The sequence below is a fragment of the Gymnodraco acuticeps genome, unplaced genomic scaffold (assembly GCF_902827175.1).
Source record: "Gymnodraco acuticeps unplaced genomic scaffold, fGymAcu1.1, whole genome shotgun sequence".
Classification (NCBI taxonomy): domain Eukaryota; kingdom Metazoa; phylum Chordata; class Actinopteri; order Perciformes; family Bathydraconidae; genus Gymnodraco; species Gymnodraco acuticeps.
The window spans coordinates 2,532,218-2,559,408 of record NW_022990054.1 but is presented as its reverse complement, the minus strand read 5'-3'; the positions used below and the strand labels follow the sequence as shown (position 1 = coordinate 2,559,408).

At 40.4% G+C, this 27,191-nt stretch overlaps 2 protein-coding genes across 4 annotated transcripts; one reads left to right on the top strand and one right to left on the bottom strand.

Annotated features, from left to right (window-relative positions):
• Positions 1-1,009: 1,009 nt before the first annotated feature.
• On the bottom strand, positions 1,010-9,509 carry slc41a2a (solute carrier family 41 member 2a). Its single transcript, XM_034215935.1, has 11 exons — positions 9,433-9,509; positions 7,694-8,151; positions 7,348-7,455; positions 5,860-5,931; positions 5,558-5,702; positions 4,753-4,899; positions 4,361-4,508; positions 4,102-4,181; positions 3,091-3,222; positions 2,833-2,981; positions 1,010-2,748 (listed from the first exon to the last, which is right to left on the bottom strand). Exons 2-11 carry the CDS (start codon positions 8,066-8,068, stop codon positions 2,572-2,574), a joined length of 1,533 nt encoding a protein of 510 aa, XP_034071826.1. The 5' UTR covers positions 8,069-8,151; positions 9,433-9,509; the 3' UTR covers positions 1,010-2,571.
• Positions 9,510-9,945: 436 nt separating this feature from the next.
• On the top strand, positions 9,946-27,070 carry washc4 (WASH complex subunit 4). Of its 3 annotated transcripts, none has more exons than XM_034215870.1 (33): positions 9,946-10,085; positions 10,738-10,877; positions 10,984-11,037; positions 11,134-11,199; positions 12,233-12,278; positions 12,386-12,453; positions 12,538-12,620; positions 12,831-12,873; positions 12,964-13,067; positions 13,370-13,490; positions 13,687-13,810; positions 13,896-14,023; positions 14,132-14,292; positions 14,387-14,513; positions 14,772-14,897; positions 14,981-15,088; positions 15,214-15,360; positions 15,441-15,520; positions 15,949-16,054; positions 16,319-16,435; positions 17,390-17,558; positions 18,157-18,311; positions 18,394-18,468; positions 21,476-21,580; positions 21,669-21,803; positions 22,361-22,469; positions 22,579-22,645; positions 22,868-22,954; positions 23,436-23,583; positions 24,002-24,098; positions 24,211-24,407; positions 25,873-25,969; positions 26,044-27,070. In XM_034215870.1, the coding sequence occupies exons 1-33, from the start codon at positions 10,025-10,027 to the stop codon at positions 26,103-26,105; spliced, it is 3,513 nt and encodes a 1,170-aa protein (XP_034071761.1). In that variant the 5' UTR covers positions 9,946-10,024; the 3' UTR covers positions 26,106-27,070. The 3 variants fall into 3 exon arrangements, 2 of the variants coding, with proteins under 2 accessions (XP_034071761.1, XP_034071760.1); XM_034215869.1 differs by having other exon boundaries at positions 26,041-27,070; XR_004568893.1 differs by lacking the exons at positions 24,002-24,098; positions 24,211-24,407; positions 25,873-25,969; positions 26,044-27,070 and having other exon boundaries at positions 21,669-21,868.
• Positions 27,071-27,191: the final 121 nt, after the last annotated feature.

Sequence of the window (27,191 nt, the reverse complement as noted above, 5' to 3'; positions counted from 1 at the left end):
GTGGCGATGGAGGAGTTTGGCTATATAGGCCGGAGCCAGCCCATTTAGGGCTTTGAAAACTAATAAAAGGAGTTTAAAATCATTTCGGAACCGAATTGGAAGCCAGTGTAGTGAGGCCCGAATTGGGGTGATGTGGTCACGCTTTTTGTGGCCAGTGAGAAGACGCGCAGCTGCGTTCTGGACTAGCTGCAGGTGTCTAATTGAGGCCTGGTCCATACCCACATACAGAGCGTTGCAGTAGTCCAGTCTCGAGGTAACAAAGGCGTTAATAACCCTTTCTAGGTCGTTAAAAGATTTAAAAAAACGACTTGGTCTTGGCAAATAGTCTTATTTTTTTTTAAAAAGCAGGTTTTGACTACGGAGCTGACCTGCTTGTCGGATTTAAAAGCGCTATCGAAGGTCACTCCAAGGTTCATAACAGAGGGGAGGACGTTTTTGTTGAGAGAGCCCAGAATATCAACCGGAGAGGCTGACAATGTGATGTATCAAATCAGCATACAAAACATTAATAATGGAATGTGGAGACAAGAATTACGAAACCTCCACAAATCAATATCAGCTGAATAAAAAGTTCCTAGACAAACAAACAAACAGATACGAGCAGATGGTCTGCATTTGCAATTGTGAAGATGATGCATAGATTTAAAAGCAACTTAAATTAACTTATTGATTTTACCTTTTTCTTCTCACTCATGATTTGTAAATATTGTAACTAATAAAAATACATTAGTGAAAGTAAAAACATTAATGAAAAAGAAAAATGCCATTTGCACCCAGTATTTAAAGATGTAAAAGTTACAAATTCTATCGATAAAATGCAAATATCTATAGGGCCTTGCATAACATTTAAAACAAGAATAAAAAGAAAAACAATCTCTGTACCAACATGTAAATATGTGTTGGGAAAATACTGAATGTACTCTTCCAATATCAGAGTAGCACATGATAACAAGGCCCAACTGTAGCTGTGTACATGAAAGGATGTATGATTACAGAGAAGAGCGTCAGGACACACTGTTGTAGGCATATGATAGCTATGTGATTAACATGATGATTCAGTCTCAATGGAGATAGACATATGACAAGCATGATCATTTCTGACGTGGGTCTTAGCTAATCTAAACTAAACATTGAATACTGCTTTGAACCTGTATTCCTGCATCTTGTGACTGTGTAACACCCTCTCTTAAGCATGTGAAGGACACTTATGGGAACTAGTTGTACCAAATGCTCTGTATGTGATGATGACTTCCATAAACTTGACAGGATAATAAATACATGTATTCTGATATTGAAGCTCAAGCCGGTGACGAATGATATTTTTATAACAATATGTAATTATTCAGTTCTTCCTTAATTTTGTAAAACATTTTTTATGAAGCGAAAGTTTTTGCATTGTGTCATTGGTGATAAAGGGGACTCACATTATGCCAAGCTCCACATCCAAATGAAACAAAATTAAAATGGAAGAACCCAAAGCAAACAGATGAAATACAAATTCAGAAGACCAAGTAGTGTTACACTTCCTGTTATCCAAAATGATATACATTGTCAGGGAATAATTTTCCCTGCATGTCCTCCTTCGCCCTCTGACGCAGATGCCCAACCTTGGGCAACCACTATCTCCCTTAAGGAGGGGCTGCCCTAGCATTTTGTTGTTGTTACCAGTTTATGACCGGGCAACTCTCGGTCAGAGATAGTTATTGTTGTGGGACACCTGGAACACATCCTTCTCGGGGTGTAGATGACCGCGAGCCATAAGCGACAACAAATGTGATTCAGTTTCACCAGCTGTTTAGTCTATTGAAGAATGTTGATTACCCTCAGCGAACTATAATTAAAACCTCCTACCAGAGAGGAGAACCCTCAGAATTGATTTGGCATCTCAATCGTGTGATCAGATCGTGGCCCATGACATGTCTTGTGAATTCTCCGGCCGAAGCTCCAAATAAACTGTCAGCGTTTACCATCAAAGCTCCAGCTCTCCTCGTGTCTCTCTTGAGTCCTGTATCCAATTGCTTCAGAAGTTTCCCCCACAAACATCAGTTTAGACTAAGTTCCACATTTTTACCAAACTTTTGTATTAAGTTAGGAACATTCTATTTGTTTCATATATAATAACAATTGGTGTAATGAGAAAAAGGTCACAAAAACGTGTTTCTTAATAAGTGTTGCTACAATGAAGTGCCCCTTACTGTGCTATATGAGCCTTAAGCTTATTGTGAGCATCCATATATTTGGCAAGTTGCTGTGAAACACAGAAAGTGCTTTAATAAACATCCTGTAAGGCCCCAAACTGAATAGTAAGCAAAGTTGCTCATCGGGGGACATAAGGTCAACAAAGACTGGCAATGTTGTCAGGAAGCCGGCAGATTGAGGATTATAAATTGACGTGAAAAAATACCACATTTGTTAAATCTGTTAGTTGGATACTTATGACAAAGTGAAACAAAATGTAAAGAATAAATAGATGACTGTCTTTGCTGCAAATGTTCAGTTACTTTGTCATTTCTATTTGGTATCTCTTTGAAATAAATGAGTTTTTGTTGAAAAATGTTCCTTTCTTTGAACCTATACGATGCCTGAGTCACCAACGTACCACAGCAGGACAAAGGCTAGAGAGAGGAGCACTGTGCCTAGTAGGTCTCCAAGGGCTGTGAGGTAGGGTATTGAGTAACTGTCGGGGTCTTTACCCTGACGCCACAGGAAGTGGACCATACAGTCTGCTATGCAAAGCAGGCAGAAGACCTGAGAGATGGACAAAAGTGGTGTTGTGAAACAGTGATTAAGTGTGCAGAGGAAAAATTACGACATGTGTTACTTGTGACTCACCTGAATCAGGGAAGCAGACAAGAAGGCAACAGTGAAGAGAGCACTAGGCAAAGTGTGGCCTCCTTTTAAAAGGTGGATAGCGTGTAAGAAGACGATCTGACCGGGGATAACCAGAAGAAGAAGAACCTGAGCACATCGATGGTTTGCTCCTGCCATGACAAAGATAAACATCAGAGAGTGTGTAAGTGTGTGCTCCCTTCACTGTCAACCTTTAAGGTGCGTGTATGTTATTTAAATAAATAAAAAATCGATCTTTACCTGAACCAAAGAAAGTGCGGCAAGGGCTAAAACAGCCTTTACGGTCTTCAGGTACCTCTTTATGTGAGTAATTCAAATGCAGATTAGTGGAAATACGACTGGCCTGAATGGAGACGAGGTTCCCTCCAATACCTGAAAAGAAAGACAATGTAGAGAGCACTCATCTGACTTCACACAGCAACTACAACAAAGGGATCTATTTTACATTATACATTAGTACTTCCTGTAGACTGACTTTGTAAATTGACATAGTTCCCAGCGAGTTCACCTCCAAAATTCTAATTTGCATATTAAGAACATTTCTTGATAGATTCAAGGTAATGGTGTGTTTGGCAGCTGCAAATCTTGATGAAAACACTAATTTCCACAACGCATGCATCAGCAGAAGGAATTTCATAATTCAAATGCAAATAGTCACATTGATCGGGCGTAGAAAAATGTGTCTAGAGGCAGTTCTCCAGAGGGGGGTTGGGGCATCAACATCCGGCGCAGAGAATGAAAATACCAGACAGGGGGAGGGGCAGACCAACAGATCTCACAGAAACAGCTGGATTCAATGCTTTTTTTGAAATCTATTTAACAGATGGAGCTGATCATGGCACTTTTGTATTAAAATAAGTTTGCTCTTACCTTTAGTGCTATTTATCAATCTAGCAATTTAAGTTAAAGTTGCACAGTGTTATACAGGCTCTCCTGAGATCAATAATACTGCTTGTGGCACTTTGAGCCCAACAAGCAGTTTTTACACAATGCACATCTCATATACATATTCTCCACCTTTCCAGGTAATCATTAAATGGCTTATAATGTTGAGTATTGATACTTGGTTAGCCTGTTTCACCGGGACTGGTAAAGGTTAGACCTTGCTATTTTGGTTGGATCCGTGTCTTAAATCAACTCAGCAGTCGCAGACAGGTCAACAAGTGACCTCGGGGAGAAAAGGAAAGAGATCCCTACTTCTCATATACTCGAGTTCAGGCCAATATGCCCTTCCAAAAGAGGGTGACTCACCATTTATGACTGGTGCATAAACTATGATTCCTGCCAAGTTTGGATCGGATACAGCCTTGTCCAGAATAAGTCCTCCAATACTAAAATAAAGACAGACAAAAACATGCATTCCTCCTTATAAAGTTCTACATTTTGACAAACTAACTAATCATTTACTGAATGTATAACTTTGGGAATCCACAACTAAACAAAGATAGTTAACTAGTCTTCAATATGTATGCATGCTTTCTGAAAGGTCAGTAAAGACTAGGGTCAGTACCTGCTGATGACCATAGCTGTTATGATTGGTTCCCAGCCCGTGCGGAGCAGGAGCTGACTGGCTGGATGTTTGGAGGAGATGACCACCCAAAGAGGAATCAGGCATATAAATAACATATCCACCAGGTACAACACGTAGGGATACAGCTCTGTCAAGACAAAAAACTCATTATCTATACCTGTATTTGCAACAAGGATTCAGTTTTTGTTATGTTCATGATCCTTATGGATGAGTTGGTTCCAGGATCATGAGTAGCCTACCATCTGTTGGCCAACAGTCAAATTACATGACCTCTGATCTATGGGTGTCCAATGTACAGTATTATTCCACAATGTTATGGTGTATGTTAAACAGATTTAAATAGACCACCTTGTTGTCCTTGTTGTTTTTACCTATGAGGGAGAAGAACCACTGACTGAAGCAGGCCAGCAAGGCAAGAGTGATGAGATCTCCAAAACTGGCAGCCATCGGTGTGGCCACGTTATCAGGGTTGATACCCATCCGCATGGAGCCAAGGATCACTCCCACCATAATAATACCTACAGACGGATAAAAACAATGTAAAATCGTAGTTTATGAGGTGACATGGGATCGGTACGGAAGGCATTCATTCTGTGGGAAAAATGTTTTGATTTCAACCTGAATGGAACTAAAAGGGCCCTAAACATTTAATTTTAGTATTATTTATTTTCAATGTTAATTGTTAAGAAAATAAAAGTGATGTAGGGGCAGCAGAGGAAATAATGAGTACCTTGTGTGAATGCAGGCCCCAATTTATAGCTAAACATCTGCATATGTGGCACTGAGCTTGTGAAAATTACCATGTTCTACAATTCAAATTGTTGTTTAATAAAAGGATATTGTGTCCCCAAAAGTTGTACAACTTTTCTAGAATTGTTTTACATTTCTTAGATGCGACTCTCCACACTCTCTCTGTTTATTCTCACATTCTTAGCATAATGTCCATCATGAAAAGCAGCTCTTTTCAAGAAAAATAGTCAATTTCCTGAGATGGTGCAGTTTTTTCAAGCCGCTGGACCAAAACACAGGACACAATGGATTTCATAGGTCAGCACCTGTCATTGTATAATGTATGAATCATTGAGCTGAATTGATTGAGGTCAAGGGTGAAGCAGAGGAGATTTGAACAGATGGATTGTGATGGTGTTTCAATGGTACGGCAGATTGTGTTGTTACCTTGCAGCAATGAAGCAAAGAAGGTGGTAGAAACACTGGCAGAACACAGGAGCATTATGTGATGTAGAGGCATCTGTCCTTCTGCCATCCAGCCCAACACAGTCGCCATCAAAGAGGCTAACAGCCCGAGCACTGTGGCCTGAAGCTGTCAAATGAGGGAGCACGTTAGAAATACCCACAACACTTGTTAGATTGCAATAACATGAGGGAAATAATCAAGTAATGATACAAGGACGTTTTTTGACGGACAAAATAGATACAGTTTATCACAAAGCGGCTGTAGCCGAAAGAAAATAAGGTACCTGCTTCAGCGCCAAGTTCCCCATGATCAACATCCACTTTTCTCTGGTGGACTCCATTTTTCCTGCATTCACCTGAAAATATGAGATGTGGCTGATACATTAAAAACTTGATAGACTCGATTTGCTTATGAAGATCATGGGATATAAATAAACGCTTCAGAAGAGCTACTTAATGGATGGATTTGATTTCTTTGTCAACTGGTTTTTCCAAAGTCAAGAATGAATGGATGAATATTGTTTATAATGTTACAATCAGCTAAAACAACAGAATCAACAACAACTGTGAATAACTTCTACTCCAGTAACATCCAACTTAAACATCTAATTATAAATAGAAATACTATAAACAAATACATTGTTAGATTCTTTGTGAACAATGAAAAAGAACGCTTTTGGGCTTTGCTTAATCGACTATATCTATTACGAGTACATATGGCCCGTATTCAACAAAAGCATAAAAACGGATAAAAGACTGAGAAAATAAATATATAATTAAATTGCACAAGCAATTATACATTTCAACAGAAAATCAAACTATACAGGGATTATTTGTTAACATACATTGAGAATAACTTCAATGAAACACGAAGGCCAACCTGTTACTATTCTGTCATTACTTTTCAACATCCCTCCGCTAAGTGGTTCCTACTAAAGATGGACATGTTTAAAAGCTGCTGTTTTTATAAAATGAAACAGCAACCAGAGTAAAAAGTGTCTTTCTTGAGACTATTTTCACCTACAAAGGTTTCCAAACTTAAGGCACTTAAAAGCATCAACGTCACAAGAACGGAATTGAATAAAAACATCCTATTTTTATCCCAATGAATGAAAGTCTTATCCTGTGCAACAGTGTTGTTCATCAATGTGTTTAATTTTTTTCGAAAGTAATGGAGCCATATTACACAGCTGTTAAAAACAAACATTATTTGATCATCATATTCTTTCCCTTCCAAGAAAACATATTTTCAGTTTATGTTTAGGTTGGACTATTGTTATTATCAACTTGTCCTGCGGGACATTGTGCGAGTTGATGTGCTGCTGTGGTCTTCACAGCTCTGTGAGGAGTTTCACACGAGGAGAGAAAATCCATGGTGCAAGAGACAAAAATATAATTCTGAGAAAGAGGTCTAATTTACCCTGTTCTACATATATGTTGTTTACCTCCAACGCTGTTGCTAATTTCTTTACATTTCTTATTTTTTATTGCATTGGTTTTTGGTATTTAATAGTGTATGTAATGTTCTAAATCTCGTTGTTTATTAGTAATTATATATCAAATAAAGAATATAGACACAAAAAAGTCCCTTTTTGTGTACATCATGGTAAAGCATAGGAATGGATTCAATTACAGTGTGTGTGTGTGTGTGTGTGTGTGTGTGTGTGTGTGTGTGTGTGTGTGTGTGTGTGTGTGTGTGTGTGTGTGTGTGTGTGTGTGTGTGTGTGTGTGTGTGTGTGTGTGTGTGTGTGTGTGTTAAAATTCACACTTACAGCAGTGGAGAGTCTCGAGGCTAAAGTCATTTCCAGGTTACCCTTCATGCCTAACACTGCAGGGACCAGGATAAAAAGTTCTGTGATTTCCTGGAACACGTCCCAGCTCTGCCATGAAAACAAACGCAATATGGATGAACCAATAACAACACCACAAACACACAATAAATCATCTTCATTTTCACCTAGGATAATAAAAGACGTAAAAATTAAATTAAAATGTTCTGGCAAAATTAGAATGTGTTCTTTATACAATCTCTACAATTTAGCTTCCACATTTTGTAAAGCCAAGCAATTATGACCTCTTTTAACTGTAAATCACATCTCCTTTACTTTGTTTACCCACCTGCACCACTTCAAGCAGCATCCCAGCACAGATAGTCCCGAGCCCGGCCAGCAGAAAAGGCACCAGGATCTGAAGCAGCATGGAGCGGAGGGACTCAGCAGGTGGAACGGAGTCACCCGTATCCTTTGCACTCGTGGATCTACTGAGCGTTGATCTACCGTAGAGTTGACTCGGGAGCAGAAAGTCTGTCTCAGTGTACTCTGGATCATGATGGATACTTGGGCTGATTGTTGAAATACTCCCATTAGAGATAAAACGTTGTGGACTTCCAGAGTGTTGAGATGCAGATGGGTAGGATCCGTACTGTGGGATGGTGCCTATGCCCACAGAGCCGTTTGGGGACAGTTTGTCATTGTGTGACTCAGGGACAACCATGGTGTAAAGCTGGTAGGATGCTTGCTACTCCTGAGGCTTCTGCAAACTGAGAAACAGTGGCACCAACACTGGTCAGAGCGGTCCTAAAAGGATAAGAGAAACACCAAAAGTAAGAAGAAATAAAACAGCAAGAAAAAACTGGCTCAAAAGCTGTATAAGTTGATTCAGAAGCTCAGCATTTAGTTATAAAGTTGTGTACCACACATTTAATTTCCATGAAAAATCAAGTGTGCAACTTTGGCATGTGGAAAGCTTGGCTGTGTCACTGTGTCAGGGTCATCTGATGGCACAGATTGCTGCATTATCATTCTTCATGCCTGTTCTCATCGGCAACACTGAGGCAGCATTGTTTGGGAGGACAAAGCTCTAGATTTGGAATTCCTAAGAGATGACCAGGTACTAAGCAACTGAGGTTATCGAATTGAGAGCGAGAAAATATCCAAAATATGTAACTGTCAATCATTTTCCTATCAACAAACCTGCTTCAACTGTTTATCACAATGCATCAACGTTACCCTGAACAAAACGTTTTATCCTAAAAACATTACAACCTTTTTAGATAAATCTTATTAAAAATGACTGCTAAAGAAGTAAAGAAACCAACATTATGATTGAGAAACATCATTGTGTCATGTTATATATTCATGGTCAACTTGACCATCAACAATGGCTAGAAAAGGTAACAAGAACCTAACTATTATGAACCAAGACCATATTTTCATCCTTTGAGGCTAAGATATAATGCGCCGGTGAAAGATGGCCGCATTGTCTTTTGGCTCCTCTCCAACTTTGCCCTTTTTCGTATTTTGTTTGTGTTTATTTACTTTTTGCCGTTTGCTTTTAACATGGTTCACTATATGTTTCTGTTTATCTGTGTTATTGTGTTGCACTGTTGGAGAAGCCTGTGACCTAAGATTTTCATCGGCATAACTACACTGTAGCTATGTTCGTATGACAAAATAAAGAACCTTGAACCTTAAGCAGCCTAAGTTATCTGAAAGGAATATTGTGCTCATAAATCTGCAGATTCACGAGGGAATCTCAATGAATGGTGCATCAAACAAACTGTATGAAAGGATTTCTACAGTCAAGCTAATCATCTTCCAGATCACAATCAAAGGTTTAAGTACAAAATAAGTAGCCTACTAGGAATAAAAAAAGTTTCAATTTGTATACCAAATCAATTTTTAATGCTGAGTTTATTTTGGTGTGTATGTGGTCCTTTAGCATATCTGCTAATCACACATACTTCTACAATCAATGTGTCAATATGTGTTTTTATATATTTCAATTCGATAGTATGAACAAAATGTAGAAAATAGTTAGATAAATAAACGAATAAATGAAACAAAAAAGGGCCTTACCCTTATTTTTGAACCATACGAGGAGAAGAGTTCTCTCACTGCACTGCTAACCGTGACTCTTCCTTGTCGACTCTGTCATCCACTAAATAGTAGCTGAGTCTTCAGTGTGACTTTAGCCCAACTCCCCCTTCTCAATCACACATACACACACTGCATATCTCTCTGTAACCCCCATCTAACATTTTCAGTAGGCATATTCAAATACGTTGACAGTGACAGGCAGCAGGATACACACATATTTAACAGTTATTTGTTAGGAGCTGTCCAATATTGGCCTGCTGTGACCATGTAATTGTTATGTTGTTTTATCACATGGAGTGTTTATTTGACCCTTGACATACAGGGTCTATCTATCTATCTATCTATATATCTATCTATCTATCTATCTATCTATCTATCTATCTATCTATCTATCTATCTATCTTTCTGTCTATTTGTCTGTCTGTACGTCTGTCTGTCTGTCGAGTGACATGTCTGCTGGACTCCATTTCCCATGAGCACTAGCAACCATTCACAAAATCATGAGACCCATCATGGGACCGTGTAGCAACACTCTTTAACAGCAGTGTTTTGGGTAACCGAGTTTTGCATTATGGCAGTAGAAACCATCGCCACTGAATGGGAATTTGACCGTTTTGACGACGGTTCACAAAGTAAGTAAAGTCCTGTATAAATAGCAACGTGCTAAACTTAACTAGCCTCCAGTGCTAGCTTACGCTGCTAGCTATACGCTTAGCCACTGGGCTCCGTCTATTTGCTGGCACGGAACAACTCCTACTGTCAATTGCAAACAAATGCTCGTAAAATGGAAACCTTCTGAAATTATTTCACTATATTTGTTATACTTGAACGCGTAGTCTGCTGGTTGCAGTTGATATGTAGAAGTAAATGTGTACAATTAAGTAAAAGCAAAGTTATTTAACGTTATTCACGGCTATCAGTCACATAGCTAACAGCTGATCAGTCTGACAGCCTAATGACACTTGGGTAGTTTTGACAGTGGCTCATAGTAAACACTGCAAAAATAGTGGACACTAACTTCCTCCTAGAAAACAAAATGGACAATGGTAGGGTTTTATTTATTTGTGTGTAAGGTGTCCTGCGGTTATTATGCAGTGCCCCCCACAGATAGGAAATTGTTTTGGATAGGATTGTGCATCTATTTCTCGAATGAGACTTTTACGTTCACATTTGAGCAAGCATTAATGGACATTTACCCTAATCTAGCTGTAACAACATTGGTGTTTAAATCACAGTGAATAGCCTGCTGCACTTGTGTACTTGATCAAACCCTCCACCCTACAGAAATACACACAGAGGTTCAACTCAAGAACTACAGCAAGTTTCTGGAGGACTACACCTCCCAGCTGAGGGGTATTGAGGAAGCTCTGGATGACTCCATAGGAGATGTGTGGGATTTCACTCTGGACCCCATCGCCCTGAAGGTAAAACATCAAACACTAGTACTTGTACATCAACCTGAAAACACTGACATTGTGCTTTCTCAATTCACACACATCTTACTTCCCTATATGTTCTACTCTCTTTTAGCTTCTCCCGTACGAGCAATCATCTTTATTGGAGTTAATTAAAACAGACAACAAGGTAAATAGAAACACACATAATCTTTAGTTTTCTAGACACTTATCTACACAATTGTACTTGTTTAGATATGGCTAATATTGCTTCCATTGTGTGCAGGTTCTGAACAAAGTCATCACAGTATATGCTGCTCTCTGTAGTGAAGTAAAGAAGCTCAAGTATGAGGTAACCCTGCTCAGAACACTTCACTCTGTGCTATTGTGGAATTAGTTTAGTTTGTGTCTGTCTGCTATTGGTTGAAGGTCCCATTATGTAAACAATGAACGCTTATGTCTTTTGATTTCAAAGCAGACCCTACATTCATATTGTGAAAGTAACAAGTTTTACACATCTCATATTAAGAAACAGTTTTTGAAATGAGAAGTTTTGATCTCACAACTATACAACACATGGGTAAAAAGTGGCAATGAAGATGGTGTGTGCACAGATACACTGACACTCAATTAGAGCAGACTGGAACGTTGTTGCAACTTAAAATCTGTTTATTTCTAAAGGCAATATTGAGGCTGTTGAGTGAACCGACAGCATTTCAAAAAAGTTACAAGAGAGCAAGAATAAACAGTTACAGGTTGTAAAACACCTTTTGGGCCGGGGGATTTACGCAAGAGGGTGACCTGATGGCACCAGGTCAATCTGTTTTGTTCCCCCTTCTCCTCCTGCAGTGTCATAAAACACTTCAACCTAAACACCTCAGGATACCATTTGTTAAAAGTAACATTTCAAAGTTAATGATTACTTTATTAAAACAGTAATACCACAATCTCCATATCAGAATACAGCTACATTCAGACAGAAAGTATGAGAAACCTAATTTAAATGTAATTAGTTTCTTGAACATTAACGCGTAATGTAAACATGTGATTGGAGAAACCCAAAACGTCTTTACTTGAAAATGAGTACTATACCTATTTTTAAAGTCTATCATAAATAAAGAATCATAGCATTGTTTGCATCCATGTTCACTATCTTGCGTATTACTGCATATCTTGGCGTGTGAAGGCTACTTGCTGATTAGTGGAATAGTGTGACACCAATGGCAGGATTGTGTATCACATCACTGCTTGTGTATGTCATAAACAAAACAGTGACCCAGTCATAGAGGTCTAAATACATCTTTTCAAACTGTTGTTGAAATCCCTTGTCTGTGCTGTGAGATACAAATTCTGATTCTGTGGCCTTCATTTATTTCCCCCTGCAGGCAGAAACCAAGTTCTACAATGGCTTATTGTACTATGGAGAGGGAGGTAATGTCAGCAATTAATATCTACTTTTACACTAGCTGTAATCTAAGTGTTTCTCAGTCATTGTTGATTAAATGATTATAAAACGTATACATTATGTTGTGTTACAGTGTCTGATACCAGCGTTGTTGAAGGAGAGTCCCAGATACAGATGGGCAGATTTATCTCATTCCTTCAGGTAGATAATGGATCATTTATGTCGTCACTTGTATTTGATTGAAATCCAGAAACACTGATAGTTGTTTGCTTTGTCCATTGGTAGGAACTTTCCTGTTTTGTGACAAGATGTTATGAAGTGGTGGTCAACATTGTTCATCAGCTGGCTGCCCTCTACAACAGCAACAAGTAAGATCCTTCAACTGTAGCAAGTATTCACAGTCAACATGCTGTTCTTGTTGAAATGGCTCGAGTACCCACGTCGTCAAAAGAGCCTTTGTGCACTTCACATGCAGCAGAGAAACAAACAACAAACAGAATGCGTTGTTGTGCTTATTGCATCTTTGGCTCTGTTACAATGTCAAACAAATGATACAAAGCATGTCTCTCATATTTCAGGGGTGCAACAAAAGTCATTGAGTCATCAGGTGTCCATTTTCAGGTGGGTTTAAGATTTTTGAAACAAACTCTCCATCTCTGTATCTCAATCTCTAAATATTTGTAGCATGTCTGTTTGATGTTCCCTCTGCAGACGGTGTACGAACACCTCGGGGAGTTATTAGTGGTTCTGCTCACACTCGATGAGATCATGGAGAATCACGGCACACTAAAAGATCACTGGAAGATGTATAAAAGGTAAACACACACAGTTATGGCAACCAATAAGAAAGGCCCTGAAATTCCCAATATTCCATTTCAAAATTTGAATGTATCTGGATGACCACTAAGGACAGCTCTCAGTGGCTTTAGTTAAGTTGTTGTTTTCAATCTCACTTAAATATACTTGCATTGATTTGATCTAAGACACATTAACATTTATGATACCTGGTCTTTAAACCAGAAATGAGTGTATGTGTATGATAAACGTTTACATACTTGTGTTTAATGTATGATTTAGGATGAAGCCCTCTGTAATTACATCCTCCTGTTGGTTGTAGGTTGTTGAAATCTGTGCACCATAACCCTGGGAAATTTTCCATTCCTGAAGAGAAACTGAAACCATTCGAGAAGCTGCTGCTCAAGCTCGAGGGACAGATGCTGGATGGCATGATACTGCAGGTGACTCCACTGTTTCAGGCCTTGATTATGATGTAGAATTCATTGTCTTAGTTTGAGGACTTTGCTGAAAAGTTGGTGGTTCCAAGTTTGTGCTCATATGCAAATTCCATTGTGAGCATAGATCATTTTAAGTCTAATATTGTGTTGAGGTCCTCTGAGGGGTGTTGAAAACATGGTTTTTGCTACTGTCTGACAGGCCTGTGTGGAGCAGAGATTCGACGATCCGGGGGAAGGAGTATCTGTTGCCAAAAACAGTGCCTTTGCAGAGGAGTTTGCCCTCAACATCCGCACCATATTCACCAATATTGAGTCCAAAATTGGTCAGTTTCTCTTCTCAGGATGAACTGGTTTGTGCTTTCCTGCAGCTTCCAGTGTTTTATGTCTGTGTGCCTTTGTTGTTTTCAGGGGAACCTTCAGAGATTGACCAGAGGGATAAGTATGCAGGTGTCTGTGGCCTCTTTGTGCTTCACTTTCACATCTTCAGGAGTGTCGACAAAAAGTTCTACAAGGCGCTGCTGGATGTTTGTAAAAAGGTAGTTATGGGTTCTTGCCTTTGTTCTCTATCTGACTGCCTCATCTTCTTCTGTTTATTTATTTTAAAAATATCTCATTAATGTGTGTGTGTGTTTCTCTTCCTCTAGGTTCCAGCTGTCACTCTTACTGCTAACATCATCTGGTTTCCCGACACTTTCCTCATCGCTAAAGTCCCAGCTGCAGCTAAGCTGATGGATAAGAAGAGTCTACAGGCCATCAGAGCGCAGAGAGACGCCTACCTGCAGCAAAGAGCTGTGACACTAACAAAGTTAGTTGCAACAACTAAAAAGTGTTTCTTTTTTGTTTTTTTCAATTTTTTCTATTTGTAGAATCTGATTGTTACTGTTGTCTCTTCTCTTCAGGGATGTTCAGTCCTACTACGTGTTTGTAACTTCCTGGATGATGAAGATGGAGTCCATCATATCCAAGGAGCATAAAAGTGACAAGTTGGCAGAAGACCTGAACAGCAGGTGCAATGTGTTTGTACAGGTAAGAGCTGACAGTATTAACAAGGCTCAGCTGGACCACAGAGGGTATTCATGGCATTCACATTTTACACTTTGAAATTCTGCTGCAAATGCTCAGAATATACATGTATTCTCCTCAAAGACCAACCAAATACCTGTTTCTAAGTTTCAGTGATATAAGTACTTGTCTGTAATATGATTTTATTATGTAAAAAGTCAAACAACACTTTTTTTGTACTACTTAACTAACAGTTCCCTCTGCGCTTCCTGTTCTTCACAGGGCATTCTGTATGCATACAGCATCGGCACCATCATCAAAACCACCATGAACATGTACATGTCGATGCAGCGGCCCATGACCAAGACTTCTGTCAAAGCTCTGTGTCGACTGGTGGAGTTGCTCAAGGTGAGTGTGTTCCTGTTTTCCCACCAGTGCCTTGTCAGTTTGATTGAAACTAATAAGCTCATGTGATGTGTGGCTCCTCTCAGGCTGTGGAGCACACGTTTCACAGGCGCTCCATGGTTGTAGCAGACTCTGTTTCTCACATCACTCAGCAGCTGCAGTCGCAGGCCCTCAACTCCATCGGCAACGCCAAGGTAATGACAAGCACACTCAATTATTTACTTGTTATTGACAGGAGGAGTTTTTGCAGTTGTGACGTGAGTGGAATGTTTATATTTTTCTAACTAGAGGACTAACTTTGTGTATTTATTCCCTGAAGAAAAGGGTGATCTCAGATAAGAAGTACAGTGAGCAGCGGCTGGATGTGCTGTCCTCTCTGGTGATGGCAGAAAATGCTCTGAGTGGACCCAGCACGAAGGAGCGGCGCCTCGTGGTGTCTCTGGCACTGTGTGTCGGCACGCAGCTGGTACGTTGGGATAAATTGGTGGTTAATTGGATACAAAACGTTCCTTTGCTTAATATCGAAAAACATCTGCTTTCTTTTAGAAAACGTTCAAAGATGAGGAGCTGCTTCCACTGCAGCTCGTGTTGAAGAAGCTGGATCTGATCAGCGAGCTGAGTGAGAGGTGGGCTTTTTCTTCTTTCAAAAATGAGTTGAACAACATTTCAAGAGCTGGACAATTGTTTAACCCTCCAGGCAGAAAGACAACTTTCAAAGTTTAGATGCTGCTGCTTTGTGTGACAGCTTTACAACATCTCATTTCATAGTCAGCAATTTGGTGTTTTGTGATGTCTCGTAAGAAATGAGCTAAACCACCTCGTAGTTTTGAGAAAAGGCTCAAGGCAAGCTCTTTATAAAACCAAATCATGAAGATGCTGACACCTCAAAGTACCCATTAATCGCTTTGGCAGCTGACTGTCATCGATTATCTAGTGAAACAGTCTTGCAGTCATCTGATACTTGGTGGATGCTAATTTTGGACTTGTCAGCCAATTGATATTTTCTTTGACCTGCTTTAGGCGTACTTAGGGACTGTTTTTGTTTCTTCCTCAGGGTGAAGCTGCAGTGTGACTGTAGTTTCCTTTACTGGCACCGAGCTGTGTTCCCTATCTACCTCGATGATGTGTACGACAACGCCGTGGACGCAGCACGAATACACGTAAGCAGACAGACAAGAGCGAGACTTCTAATCATGTCTGCAAGATCCCAAAATATCCTTTTTCAATTATGGGGAAACCTAACTATCTCCTTGAGTTTTGAAAGTTGGATTTACTGGTTTAGCAGATACAAAGACCATTAATGATCTACAAAGGTATATCAACTGTTATCTCTATGTTTATGCTTTTAAATGTTAGTTTCTGTGTTTGATTGGTTGCTCTGTTTTTCTGCCTTCCTGGATGCTGTCTTTGATTGGCCGGAGCAGTACATGTTCAGCGCTCTGAGGGACAGTGTGCCCTCCATGTTGCACGCCAAACACATGGAATCATGTGACCAGCTCCTGGAGAGCTACGACAAGGAGATCATGGACGTGTTCAACGAGGTGAGAGGTCGAAATAGAGGAACCAGATGAAATGTGTATGGTAGAGGCAGGAAGAGGAAATACACAGTATGGTGTAGAAGTGTACACACCACCAGCATTGCAGTAGAGCAGTGCTTCTCAAAGTGTGGTCCGCGGCCACTGGTGGTCCGTGAGCGCCCCCTAGTGGTCCGTGAGTATATTGGTAACATTTCACATTTGAAATAAATAAATAAATTAGAGTTTTCCGCACTCTCGCGGGAATATCTCCGCAATGGAGCGAGCTTACATTTAACTTTCAATTGCATGATATAGCCCAGCGCAACACCTTCATCACACATGTTGCCACTTGTTCGTACCATTTTCAGGCGATTTGTAATCTGTTCTAGAAATACTATGTGATTTTGGATATTTGTGGAGTTAGGTGGTCGGCGAGTGTTTTTTTATTGGTCAAGTGGTCCTTGGTATGAAAAAGTTTGAGAAACACTGCAGTAGAGTCATTAACCTTCATTTGTACATCTTGTTGTTGTCGTGGATCCGATGTAACACTCACAACATTAAAGAATAAGACAAAGAGGAATCGATAAAACAAAGACACAGAGATGGTTGAAGTTAATTATTATATTGCTGTACAGCTCTATGATGAGACGCATTACCTTGCTCCAAAGCAGTGAATCGTGTAATGCCCTCACAGAGCAAGAGAATCGTACACGTTATATACACTTGAAACAGCATGCGTGACAGACATGTTCTAGCCTTATACAGTCATATATGTTACATCCTCTGTCTCCTCAGAGTTTACATGATCCTAGATTTCATGACGTTATTAAGCAGTTACCACACATGTTAATGTCTACAACTGCTGGTGAAGACATAGATGGGCCTCTTTTAAGTAAACTAAATGAATAACTCACTAGCATGGTTTAAAACACATGATCATATACAGTAATATAGATTATTTCAACATTGTCATTGCAGCACCTGCTGGACAAGCTGTGTAAGGAGATAGAGAAGGACCTGCGTCTCTCTGTCCACACACACCTGAAGCTGGACGACAGGAACCCTTTCAAAGTCGGCATGAAGGACATGGCACACTTCTTCTCCATCAAACCTATCCGATTCTTCAACCGCTTCATCCTCATCAAAGGTGAAGAGAAACAGTTTCCATACATGTACCCTCATATCATATTTCAGTCCTGTTCTCTTTGGCATTTCCTAAGAGCTTCTACTGCACTTATTTGAATGAGTTTTTTCATTTAATGTCAAATTCAGATGCATTCAATGTTTTATTATTATTATTATTGAATGTTGGCTGAGGTGGGCAGCTTGATAGTGCTGTTTCTGTTTCAGTGCAGCAACGTCAGTTTTACAAAAGCACTTGTTTTTTAGTTGGATGAAAGAGTATCTTTAGAAAACTGTTCTTTAAAATGTGTAATTATTTTTTGTTTATGGTGCCATTTGTGTTCATTTCAATTTGTTAAAGAAGGGTATGTTTGCATTTAGGCAGTATACTGACAGCAGCAGACATAACTTAGTTAACTGTTTCATAAGCAATATCATAATCGCAATATTCAACACTGTTATCCACATTTTGTAGCCATACTTAAAAATATATATATAATTCAGCACAAATACACTTGAATCTGTTCAAGAAAATGAACTGTATGTCACGTCTGAAGTTGACACCTGCTATAAGATAATGCTAATTGAGAAAGTGACTTAATCTTATTTGAACGTCTGTACAGCCTATGTGACCCACTACCTGGATAAAACCTTCTACAACCTAACCACTGTGGCTCTGCACGACTGGGCCACCTACAGTGAGATGAGAAACCTCGCCACGCAGCGCTATGGACTCACGATGACGGAGGCCTACCTGCCCAGCCAGACTCTGGAGCAGGTCGGTGTGGCTGCAGCCTGAACATCATGACACGTGGACTTTTTTTCCAAAGTATTAACCGATCCCCTGTGTTTTCTATTAGGGTTTGGACGTTCTGGAAATCATGAGGAACATTCACGTTTTTGTGTCACGCTACCTCTATAACCTCAACAACCAGGTATGGATTTATAGAATATAATACGTTTATTATACGGTTATATGCCGCATTACAGAAGCACGTTGCCCATAAACTACATGTCCCACAATGCATCTCACTTTGTGACATGGCACTGAAGAGGCTGGCAATTATTTACCCTAGACTTCTGCTTTCAGACTAGTTAATTCTGAAGTTATTACCCTATCCCAGGGGCAGGGGCGGACTGGGGGGAAAAAGTGGCCTGGGAATTAATTGACAGACAGGCCCACTTAATGCGCGGCATGTATCGGCCGGCCGGCGACGAAAGTATGTTAATTAACAAAAAACCTATGCATTTAATGTTATTTTGGACAATTATTCATATAGTAATCACATTACCTGAGCCCTTGAGTTGCCTAGAGCAAAATAGTTACAGCATATATTTAGTGATTTTAATGTTAACAGATCATTGATGCAATAACATTTGGACCCAATTTGCCTGACTTGACACATGGAATAAAACTGGGGCGTAGGAAGCATCCTCAATGTGGGTGAGACAATTTAACAGGGGGTGTGGGCAGGTGGTGGATCTCACCTCCTCTAGGGGGGTCCGGGGGCATGCTCCCCCGGGAAGTTTTTTTTTAAATGTTGAAGTTAAATGCATCAATCTGGTGCACTTTGAGAGCAAAATTAGGGACTAAATCTATGGCATTGGCAGTCAGTAGGGGCTTGGACTGTGAGCCGTAGGGTCGCCGGTTCAAGTCCCCGACCAGACCTACATTTGGAGTGTGGACTTCTACTTGGAGAGGTCCCAGTTCACCTCCTGCCCTGCCGTGGTGCCCTTGAGCAAGGCACCGGACACCCCCTTCCCCCCTCACTCCCATTGCTCCCCGGGCGCTGTACAATAGCTGCCCACTGCTCCTAGTACTAGGCTCCTGTACTAGGATGGGTTAAAAGCAGAGAACACATTTCACTGTGTGTGTGCTCTGCATGTGTGACCATTAAAGAGGGTTTCATCCCTCCCAATTCTTCTTCTTCTTCTTCAACACCCATATAAAACAGAACTGTAAACAGATTTACTTTTTCTTTCAACATTTATTTGAACAGCAAGTGGAGGCAAAAGTGACTGCACCAAAAACAATAAACCTGCTAGCTAACTAGCCTAAACTCAGTAACAGAATGAGGGCAACACGTTCTTCTCCACAGCCGCGCCACCTCTGAGTCAGACGTCACTTCCCCCTTTTCTATCCTACGGATACAGCCGTACAGCCACTCCCCCTGAACCCCGTTTCCCTGCCAACCCCCACCCTCCCCCTCCCCTATGCAAGCCCCTCCCTCTGAACCCAGGGCTCGCTACAATACTGTATACTGTATACACAAACTATACAAAAATGCCTTTACGCTTTGGAGCTTGTTTATCCATCTGTAAGCAACTGCCAGCTAGGTCTCTCAGTCACTCACTCCTGATCGTTCACTGGGCAGTGACAGCTGCTACGGGCCTGATGTGTGAAATTGAATCTGATAAATAGAACAAAGGTAGCCTATCAAAACGGGCTGTGGCTGGGCTGGGCCGGAACACTTACAAATGTGGGCCGGTAGGATTTAGGCAAAACACACAGCAACGGCCCACCGGGGAAACTCCCGGTATTCCCAATGGCCAGTCCGCCCCTGCCCAGGGGTCTGCAACCTTTTTGACCAAAAGAGCCATTTTGCCCCATTTTCCACACATTTTTTTTGTCTGGAGTCGCAAAACATATTTGATAGCTTGATAGCTTATAAAGTTGTATATATTGTTACATCATAGGCAAAAACTACAGTTTTTTTGCATTTATTATTTATTACATTATAGAAAACTGTTTACCTCTAATAAGAAACAAAGAATTCTTATAAGGAGAATAATAAAAAAATACACAGGCCTACTTTAAAATAAATTAAACACAGCACTTGGGGAGTCCTCTGCATATTTGAAGAAAATGAATATTACATTACATTACATTTAGCTGACGCTTTTATCCAAAGCGACTTACAATAAGTGCGTTCGACCAACAAAATACAACTTGAAGAAAACAGAATCATAAAGTACATCAGGCTTCATAGAGCAAAAACATTTCAAGTGCTACTCAACTGGCTTTAGATAAGCCAGTCCTTTATTAGTATAAAAGTGCTTCGTTAATAGTTCTATCGCTCGAAGTGGAGTCGAAAGAGATGAGTTTTCAGTTTGCGCCGGAAGATGTGCAAGCTATCTGCCGTCCTGATGTCAATGGATATAATTAAAATAGGGCCCACTTTGAAATAAATAAAACCTATAGCTTCACCCTAAAAATAGTTAACTGATTGAATTATGACTGAAGATCGTCAGCTGTCTTCCTCTTCTGTGTTTTCCCTCCAATAAGAGAGGCTGCAGCACCTTTGACAACTTCTCTCCACATATCAAATATACCGGTAAGCCAGCATCGTTTTCTGTGAAAGCATATAACTCTGTCCACGCAGAATTAAACCCTCTGTGTTCCTCCGATACTTTTCTTTTCTTTGATTTATCCATAGTTTGCTCATCGAGCCGGGGGTCAGGTTATTCACCTGCAAGAAAAGGCGCTGGCGCGGGACCGTAGCAGGATGTGACGCATATTTTAGTTGACCGAATTACTAATTAGTTTTGTTTTGTATTTATGTGTCACAGTATCACCTCAAAATACAAGATACGAAACATTTTCAACCGTTCAACAAAATATAAATAGTCCTACAAATATTTGTATTTTATTTCCTTATTTTTGTCTAAGCTCAAGGGAGCCAGAGCAGAGGGCTTAAAGAGCCGCATGCGGCTCGGGAGCCGCAGGTTGCCGACCCTTGACCTATCTGATAATAATCCAAAGCAGAGGCAATAATGTAATATCATACATTTTTTTAATATATATATATGATATAATTATATACGTATATTTATATAGTCTTAAAATTACAACCGGCCCTTTGAGTGCAACCATAATGCTAATGTGGCCCGCGATGAAATTGACTTTGACACCCCTGGTTTACAGTGTTTTCATCCCAACAGATCTTCATAGAGAAAGCCAGTAACAACAAGCACTTGAACACCATCAACATCCGTCACATCGCTAACTCCATCCGGACCCATGGCACAGGCATCATGAACACCACGGTGAGTTAAGAGGGAAGGCAGGAGTGTGTGTCTTAGTCCGTCTGTGTGTCCCTCAGATCATCACCTGTTGCCTCTCTTCTACCATCAGGTCAACTTCACCTACCAGTTCCTGCGGAAGAAGTTCTACATCTTCAGTCAGTTTATGTACGACGAGCACATCAAGTCCAGACTCATCAAGGACATCCGTTTCTTCAGAGAAACGAAGGACCAGTCGGATCAGAAGGTGAGGAAGGAGCTCAGCGCCTCTTCACCACATCAGTCACTCAAACAAAGCACAATGGACAGATGGTGAATTTTGCACGGTGGAACTCTCAGAAAATGTTGTGCTTTTGTTTGGTCGGATGGTTGTAAAGCCCCAGCCGGAAGTCCAGAGGTTCAGATGAAATGAAGCTGCCGAATGAGCTTGTTAAGTTTTCATATAAACAGACACGGACTTTCGGAAAAAGCCAGCCTCAGGGACAGGGGCCTTTCTAGATTGTCTGTTCTTGGAAGCAATTGGCCCTCTAATATATATAGAAATGTTATTCATTGGGATAAACCCCTTGAGATGCACCATCTCGTTTTCAAGGGGGTCCCGACAATAGCAACAACTTACAGACATACATAAACAAAAAGACAAAATGCAAAACATGACACACAAGACAAACCACATACAGTCTGTTAAGTGAAACAGGGCTCTAATCCTCTTCAAGTTTTAAAAAGTGGTTTCTTTATCAATAGAGAACAATAACGTTGCTCCCTTCCACCAGCTCTTGTTTCATCTATAGTTTTTCATTGCAGTATCCATTTGAGCGAGCGGAGAAGTTTAACCGTGGGATCAGGAAGCTGGGCATCACTCCGGACGGGCATAGCTACCTGGACCAGTTCAGACAGCTCATCAGCCAGATTGGTGAGAAATACATTTTGATCTGTCCTTGGTAGATAATCTTAGATAATCAAATGCAGGTACAGATAAATGTAAACCAACACCAATTTACTTATACTCTGTTTTTCTTTAGGTAACGCTATGGGCTATGTGCGAATGATCCGCTCTGGAGGCCTCCACTGTTGCAGCAGTGCTATCAGGTAAAAAAAGAGCTGTCTCGAGTGCTGCTTCTACATATTTGTGCTCTCTGGCAAAGTTAATATGAAGGTCCATGGTTAACTATGTTTCGGAAAGTCTCTGAAATAAATGTGATTAACTCTATACATTAATGTTTACATAAATACTAGGTCAATCTGATTTAAACTCATGTACGGTGAAGGGTTTTCCGTCATATCTCACTAGCATGTTTGGTGTCTCCCCAGGTTTGTCCCTGACCTGGAGGATATAGTGAACTTTGAGGAGCTGGTGAAGGAGGAGGGGCTGTCAGAGGAGACCCAGAAAGCTGCTAGGTACGACATTTGAAAACCTGCGCTTAAATGCACATTATAATTAAAATGTCATTCGTCTAGCATTACCCTATTTCTATTTTATGAAGATAATGAGAATCAAAAATGTTTGGGCTGTTTTAAGGTCCAGTGTCAGCTCCAATGGGCGTTCAATTGTGTAATTCATTTTTTGGTTAAATATTTCTGTCAAGCACACATTTGGCTGTGCTTTAGATGTCTCCCCCAGTAAAAAAAAATGGTCGAGATATTTTCAGTGCATTTCCACTCCTCTGCCTGCAGAGGGCGCCACAGCTATAACAACAATTTAAAGGTATGCCTCACACACAAGGGGTAGGCAGTAGGCACAGGTAAATATTGTTTCTTCTTCTTCTTCTTCTTCTTCTTCTTCTTCTTCTTCTTCTTCTACTTCTTCTACTTCTTCTACTTCTTCTACTTCTTCTACTTCTTCTTCTACTTCTACTACTACTACTACTACTACTACTAGTGTCCTAGATTCAGTTTTGGGAGATCTGACCAGCAACTCTGCCGAGGGGACGGAGTACTTCAAGATGCTGGTGGCGGTGTTTGCACCTGAGTTTCGCAGCGCCAAGAATATGCACCTGAGGAACTTCTACATGATCGTGCCGCCTCTGGTCAGTGACAAGACTTTCTAATATGTTTGCAGCCTTTATTTAGCGTTCCTCCTCCTCTTGTCTTAATTCAAGTTTAGTTATTGATAACTGATATAGCCATTTTTAAAAACAAGCGGAACTTCCGTCAGAATTTATTTTAATTTAAATCTATCCACATTAGGTCATTTGGACAATCTTGCAGTGGAAGCAATGTTACCGATTTGTGGCTAATCGCTAATGTTGCTTTTTGTGATAATGTGGTTGATTGTGAACATGACTCTTTGCTAATTTGGCTAATTGCTAATATGACTCTTTCCTAATATGGCTTAATGGTAATGAAGCTCTTTGCTACGACATGCCACGCAACTTTTGTTGAATACTCTATTCAGTGATTTGACTATGCTGCACTTTTAGTAATTGAAACAACTCCCTCCCATAGACGGTGAATTTTGTGGAGCACTCCATCAGCTGCAAAGAGAAACTCAACAAGAAGAACAAAACTGGAGCTGCTTTCACAGACGATGGCTTTGCTATGGGTGAGTGGGCTTAAGGGATGAGTGTGTGCTATGCAACATGTCTTGTGCTGCGTTGTGGCTGCTCACTTCCTCTGTATTTCCTCTCTTTAATCACTTTATCTCTCGCTCTCAGGCGTGGCGTACATCCTGAAGCTGCTGGACCAGTACCTGGAGTTTGACTCTCTGCACTGGTTCCAGGCGGTCAGAGATAAGTACAAGAAAGAGATGAACGCTGTGGTGAAGGAGCAGAGCGTCCAGTCTGCCGGCCAGGACGAGAAGCTGCTGCAGACTATGAACCTCACTCAGAAGAGGCTGGACGTCTACCTTCAGGTACAGCCCCTGTGTCATGTCAACCAAGAGACACAACAACCCCATCTAACTCAGGTTTCAAACAGGAAGTATAATGTTGCCATGGACTCAGGTTTTTTGCCTACATTTTTTACAAATTGGATTAGATGTTGGCAGTTTGTAGTGTATCCATGGATGTACAGATTGCTGTCACAAGGTGGCTTTGATGCTGAAGAAAACTTAAAAACGTAATGATTCTCAGGCAGCTTCCGACAATTTCAGGAGGGTATTTTCTATGATTTGAAGCTGATTCATTATTCATAAAAGACAAAGTAGATAATTATATCCTCTGGAAGAGTCAGTCAAACTCAATTTAAAAAGGTTGAATTGTGTCTGAATTCATATCTTACTAAGTTGTGTTAACTGACAAAAAGTATATTCATTTTTCAAAACAAGCGGAACTTCCATCAGGATTTATTATAATTTAAATCAATCCACATGATGTCATTTGGACAATCTTGCAGTGGAAGCAATGTTACCGATTTGTGGCTAATCGCTAATGTTGCTTTATGCTAATGTATTTAATTACATGACTCTTTGCTAATTTGGCTAATTGCTATTATGACTCTTTCCTAATATGGCTTACTGGTAATGAAGCTCTTTGCTGCATGTATATCCTCTGGAAGAGTCAGTTTACATTTAAAAAGGTTAAATTATGTCTGAATGTATATCTTACTAAGTTATGGCTCAGAGTAGGAATACTAACTTTGATGCAATTTACAGGTACGGGTTGTAAAGTACCTTAATTACGTTCAAGAGCTACATGTCACACACTGGTGCTGCTCCAGCTGCTGACCATTGTCCATAAAACAAATCAGCAGGGAATACGACAATCACTAACTTCCTACTTGTTTAGAACACCTGTCCCTTTAACCTCACTCAGTACATTTGCTTACATCTTACCGTGCTGCCAATGGATCTGGCCCTTCCTACATCCAGGACATGGTTAAACCGTACACCGCAGCGCGTGCACTACGCTCTACATCAACCAAACGACTCGCTGCACCCTCGCTGCGAAGGGGACCCAAGTTCCCATCAGCAAAAACACGTGGGTTTGCTGTCCTGGCTCCAAGATGGTGGAATGAGCTCCCCATTGACATCAGGACGGCAGATAGCTTGCACATCTTCCGGCGCAAACTGAAAACTCATCTCTTTCGACTCCACTTCGAGCGTTAGAACTATTAACGAAGCACTTTTATACTAATAAAGGGCTGGCTTATCTAAAGCCAGTTGAGTAGCACTTGAAATGTTTGGCTCTATGAAACCTGATGTACTTATATGATTCTGTTTTCTTCAAGGTTGTGTCTTCCTGGTCGAATGCACTTATTGTCGCTTTGGATAAAAGCGTCAGCTAAATGCAATGGAATGTAATGTAATGTCTATACCTGACAACCTCCGGTGTAGAACCATGGTTCCCTCTCACCTCTTCGTCTTCCTGTCCCTTCAGGAGTTCGAGTTGCTCCACTTCTCGTTGAGCAGCGCCCGGATCTTCTTCAGAGCGGACAAGACCGCCGCCGAGGAGATTCAGGAGAGGAAAGATAAAGGTTAGGTGCTGTAGAGATGATTAATGGAGTCTTTTAATAATGCAATGACTCACTTGTCATTCTTTTAACAGAAGTAGCTTCCAAAGCAGGAGCTCTTTCAGATGGATCGACCCCCGCTGACCCTGCATCAAAGTGACCCCCCCTTAACAGCAGACTCATAACCTGAGTACTGTGACATGGCTAGAGGAGGAAGTGGGAAGAGAAGATCTACAGTAGCGGACTCCACTGAAATATGTGTGTAGTTCAGGGACAAACAGACAATTGAAAGACATTGGTAACGTCCCATGATAAAACAATCATCTTCATTCGAGAATGTGCTCCTGCAGGAAGTGTGATTTTATTTCCATTGTACAGAAACATCAATGTAAAATCCCAACAGCTTTGAAATGTCTTCTTGAATTTGTAGCATTTACGCAAACGACTGCAATTTGAAAAAACGGCGGTGCAAGGTAAAAGTAAAGGCTTTCTTTTGCCCACCTTTTGATACATCCAGTCAGGACTAACTGGATTATTTTTCTACAGTAGAAGCCTCACCTGTATGTGTGTCCTCTGCTGATCAGAGACGAAATCAATCAATGGCATCTGTTTTGATTTCAAAGCTTTGCTACAACTCTTTGTGTCCAATGTACTGAATGTGATTGAATGTCCATGGCTTTTAATGGCAGCTATGTTCTTGATGCCTCTGTAGATTATAGCAGTGACGAGGACTCTTCAGAATGTTTTCAATGTATAATCTTCTCACGTTTGGGTGCCATGTTTGTCTACTGCTAGTTTTTGTTTTGTCCATTTTATACATTGTCTGAACTATAGTGTGTATGTGCCTTTCTAAACTGTGGATACTTGTTTTGATAATTAGTTTTAAAATAATGATCTTAATGCACAAGATTCTTGATCTGTGAGTGTAGCATAGTTACAAGTTGCATTACTTCTCTGCAGCACTGGAAGTTTATCATTTCATTTCCCAATTTTGTATCTATCATTTGGTGCATGGGAAAATGAGGCCACAATTTAGTTAAGGGCATTCCATGAATTGACTTGCTTGAAGAGAAAATGTCTTTCTTAGTCTTTGAAGACTAAATAAAACTTGCACTTTCAACCCAATTGAATGTCTCTCAATTAGTTTGCGATGAAAGAGTTAAGATGTGTAAAAGCAGATAACATGCTCAACTAATGTTTCCCAATGTAAACGTTTACCCTGTGTAGTATATAAAACGTAACGACA

What these genes read in the sequence shown, in the direction of transcription:
- slc41a2a (XM_034215935.1), bottom strand. Translation starts at nt 8,068, where the DNA reads ATGGTTGTCCCTGAGTCACACAATGACAAACTGTCCCCAAACGGCTCT. An exon ending in CCTCGAGACTCTCCACTGCT is followed by an intron (nt 5,932 to 7,347) that starts GTAAGTGTGAAT and finishes TCATATTTTCAG; the next exon opens with GTGAATGCAGGAAAAATGGA. An exon ending in ACAGCTATGGTCATCAGCAG is followed by an intron (nt 4,182 to 4,360) that starts GTACTGACCCTA and finishes TCTTTATTTTAG; the next exon opens with TATTGGAGGACTTATTCTGG.
- washc4 (XM_034215869.1), top strand. Translation starts at nt 10,025, where the DNA reads ATGGCAGTAGAAACCATCGCCACTGAATGGGAATTTGACCGTTTTGAC. An exon ending in TGGACCCCATCGCCCTGAAG is followed by an intron (nt 10,878 to 10,983) that starts GTAAAACATCAA and finishes ACTCTCTTTTAG; the next exon opens with CTTCTCCCGTACGAGCAATC. An exon ending in ACTCCATCGGCAACGCCAAG is followed by an intron (nt 15,089 to 15,213) that starts GTAATGACAAGC and finishes TATTCCCTGAAG; the next exon opens with AAAAGGGTGATCTCAGATAA.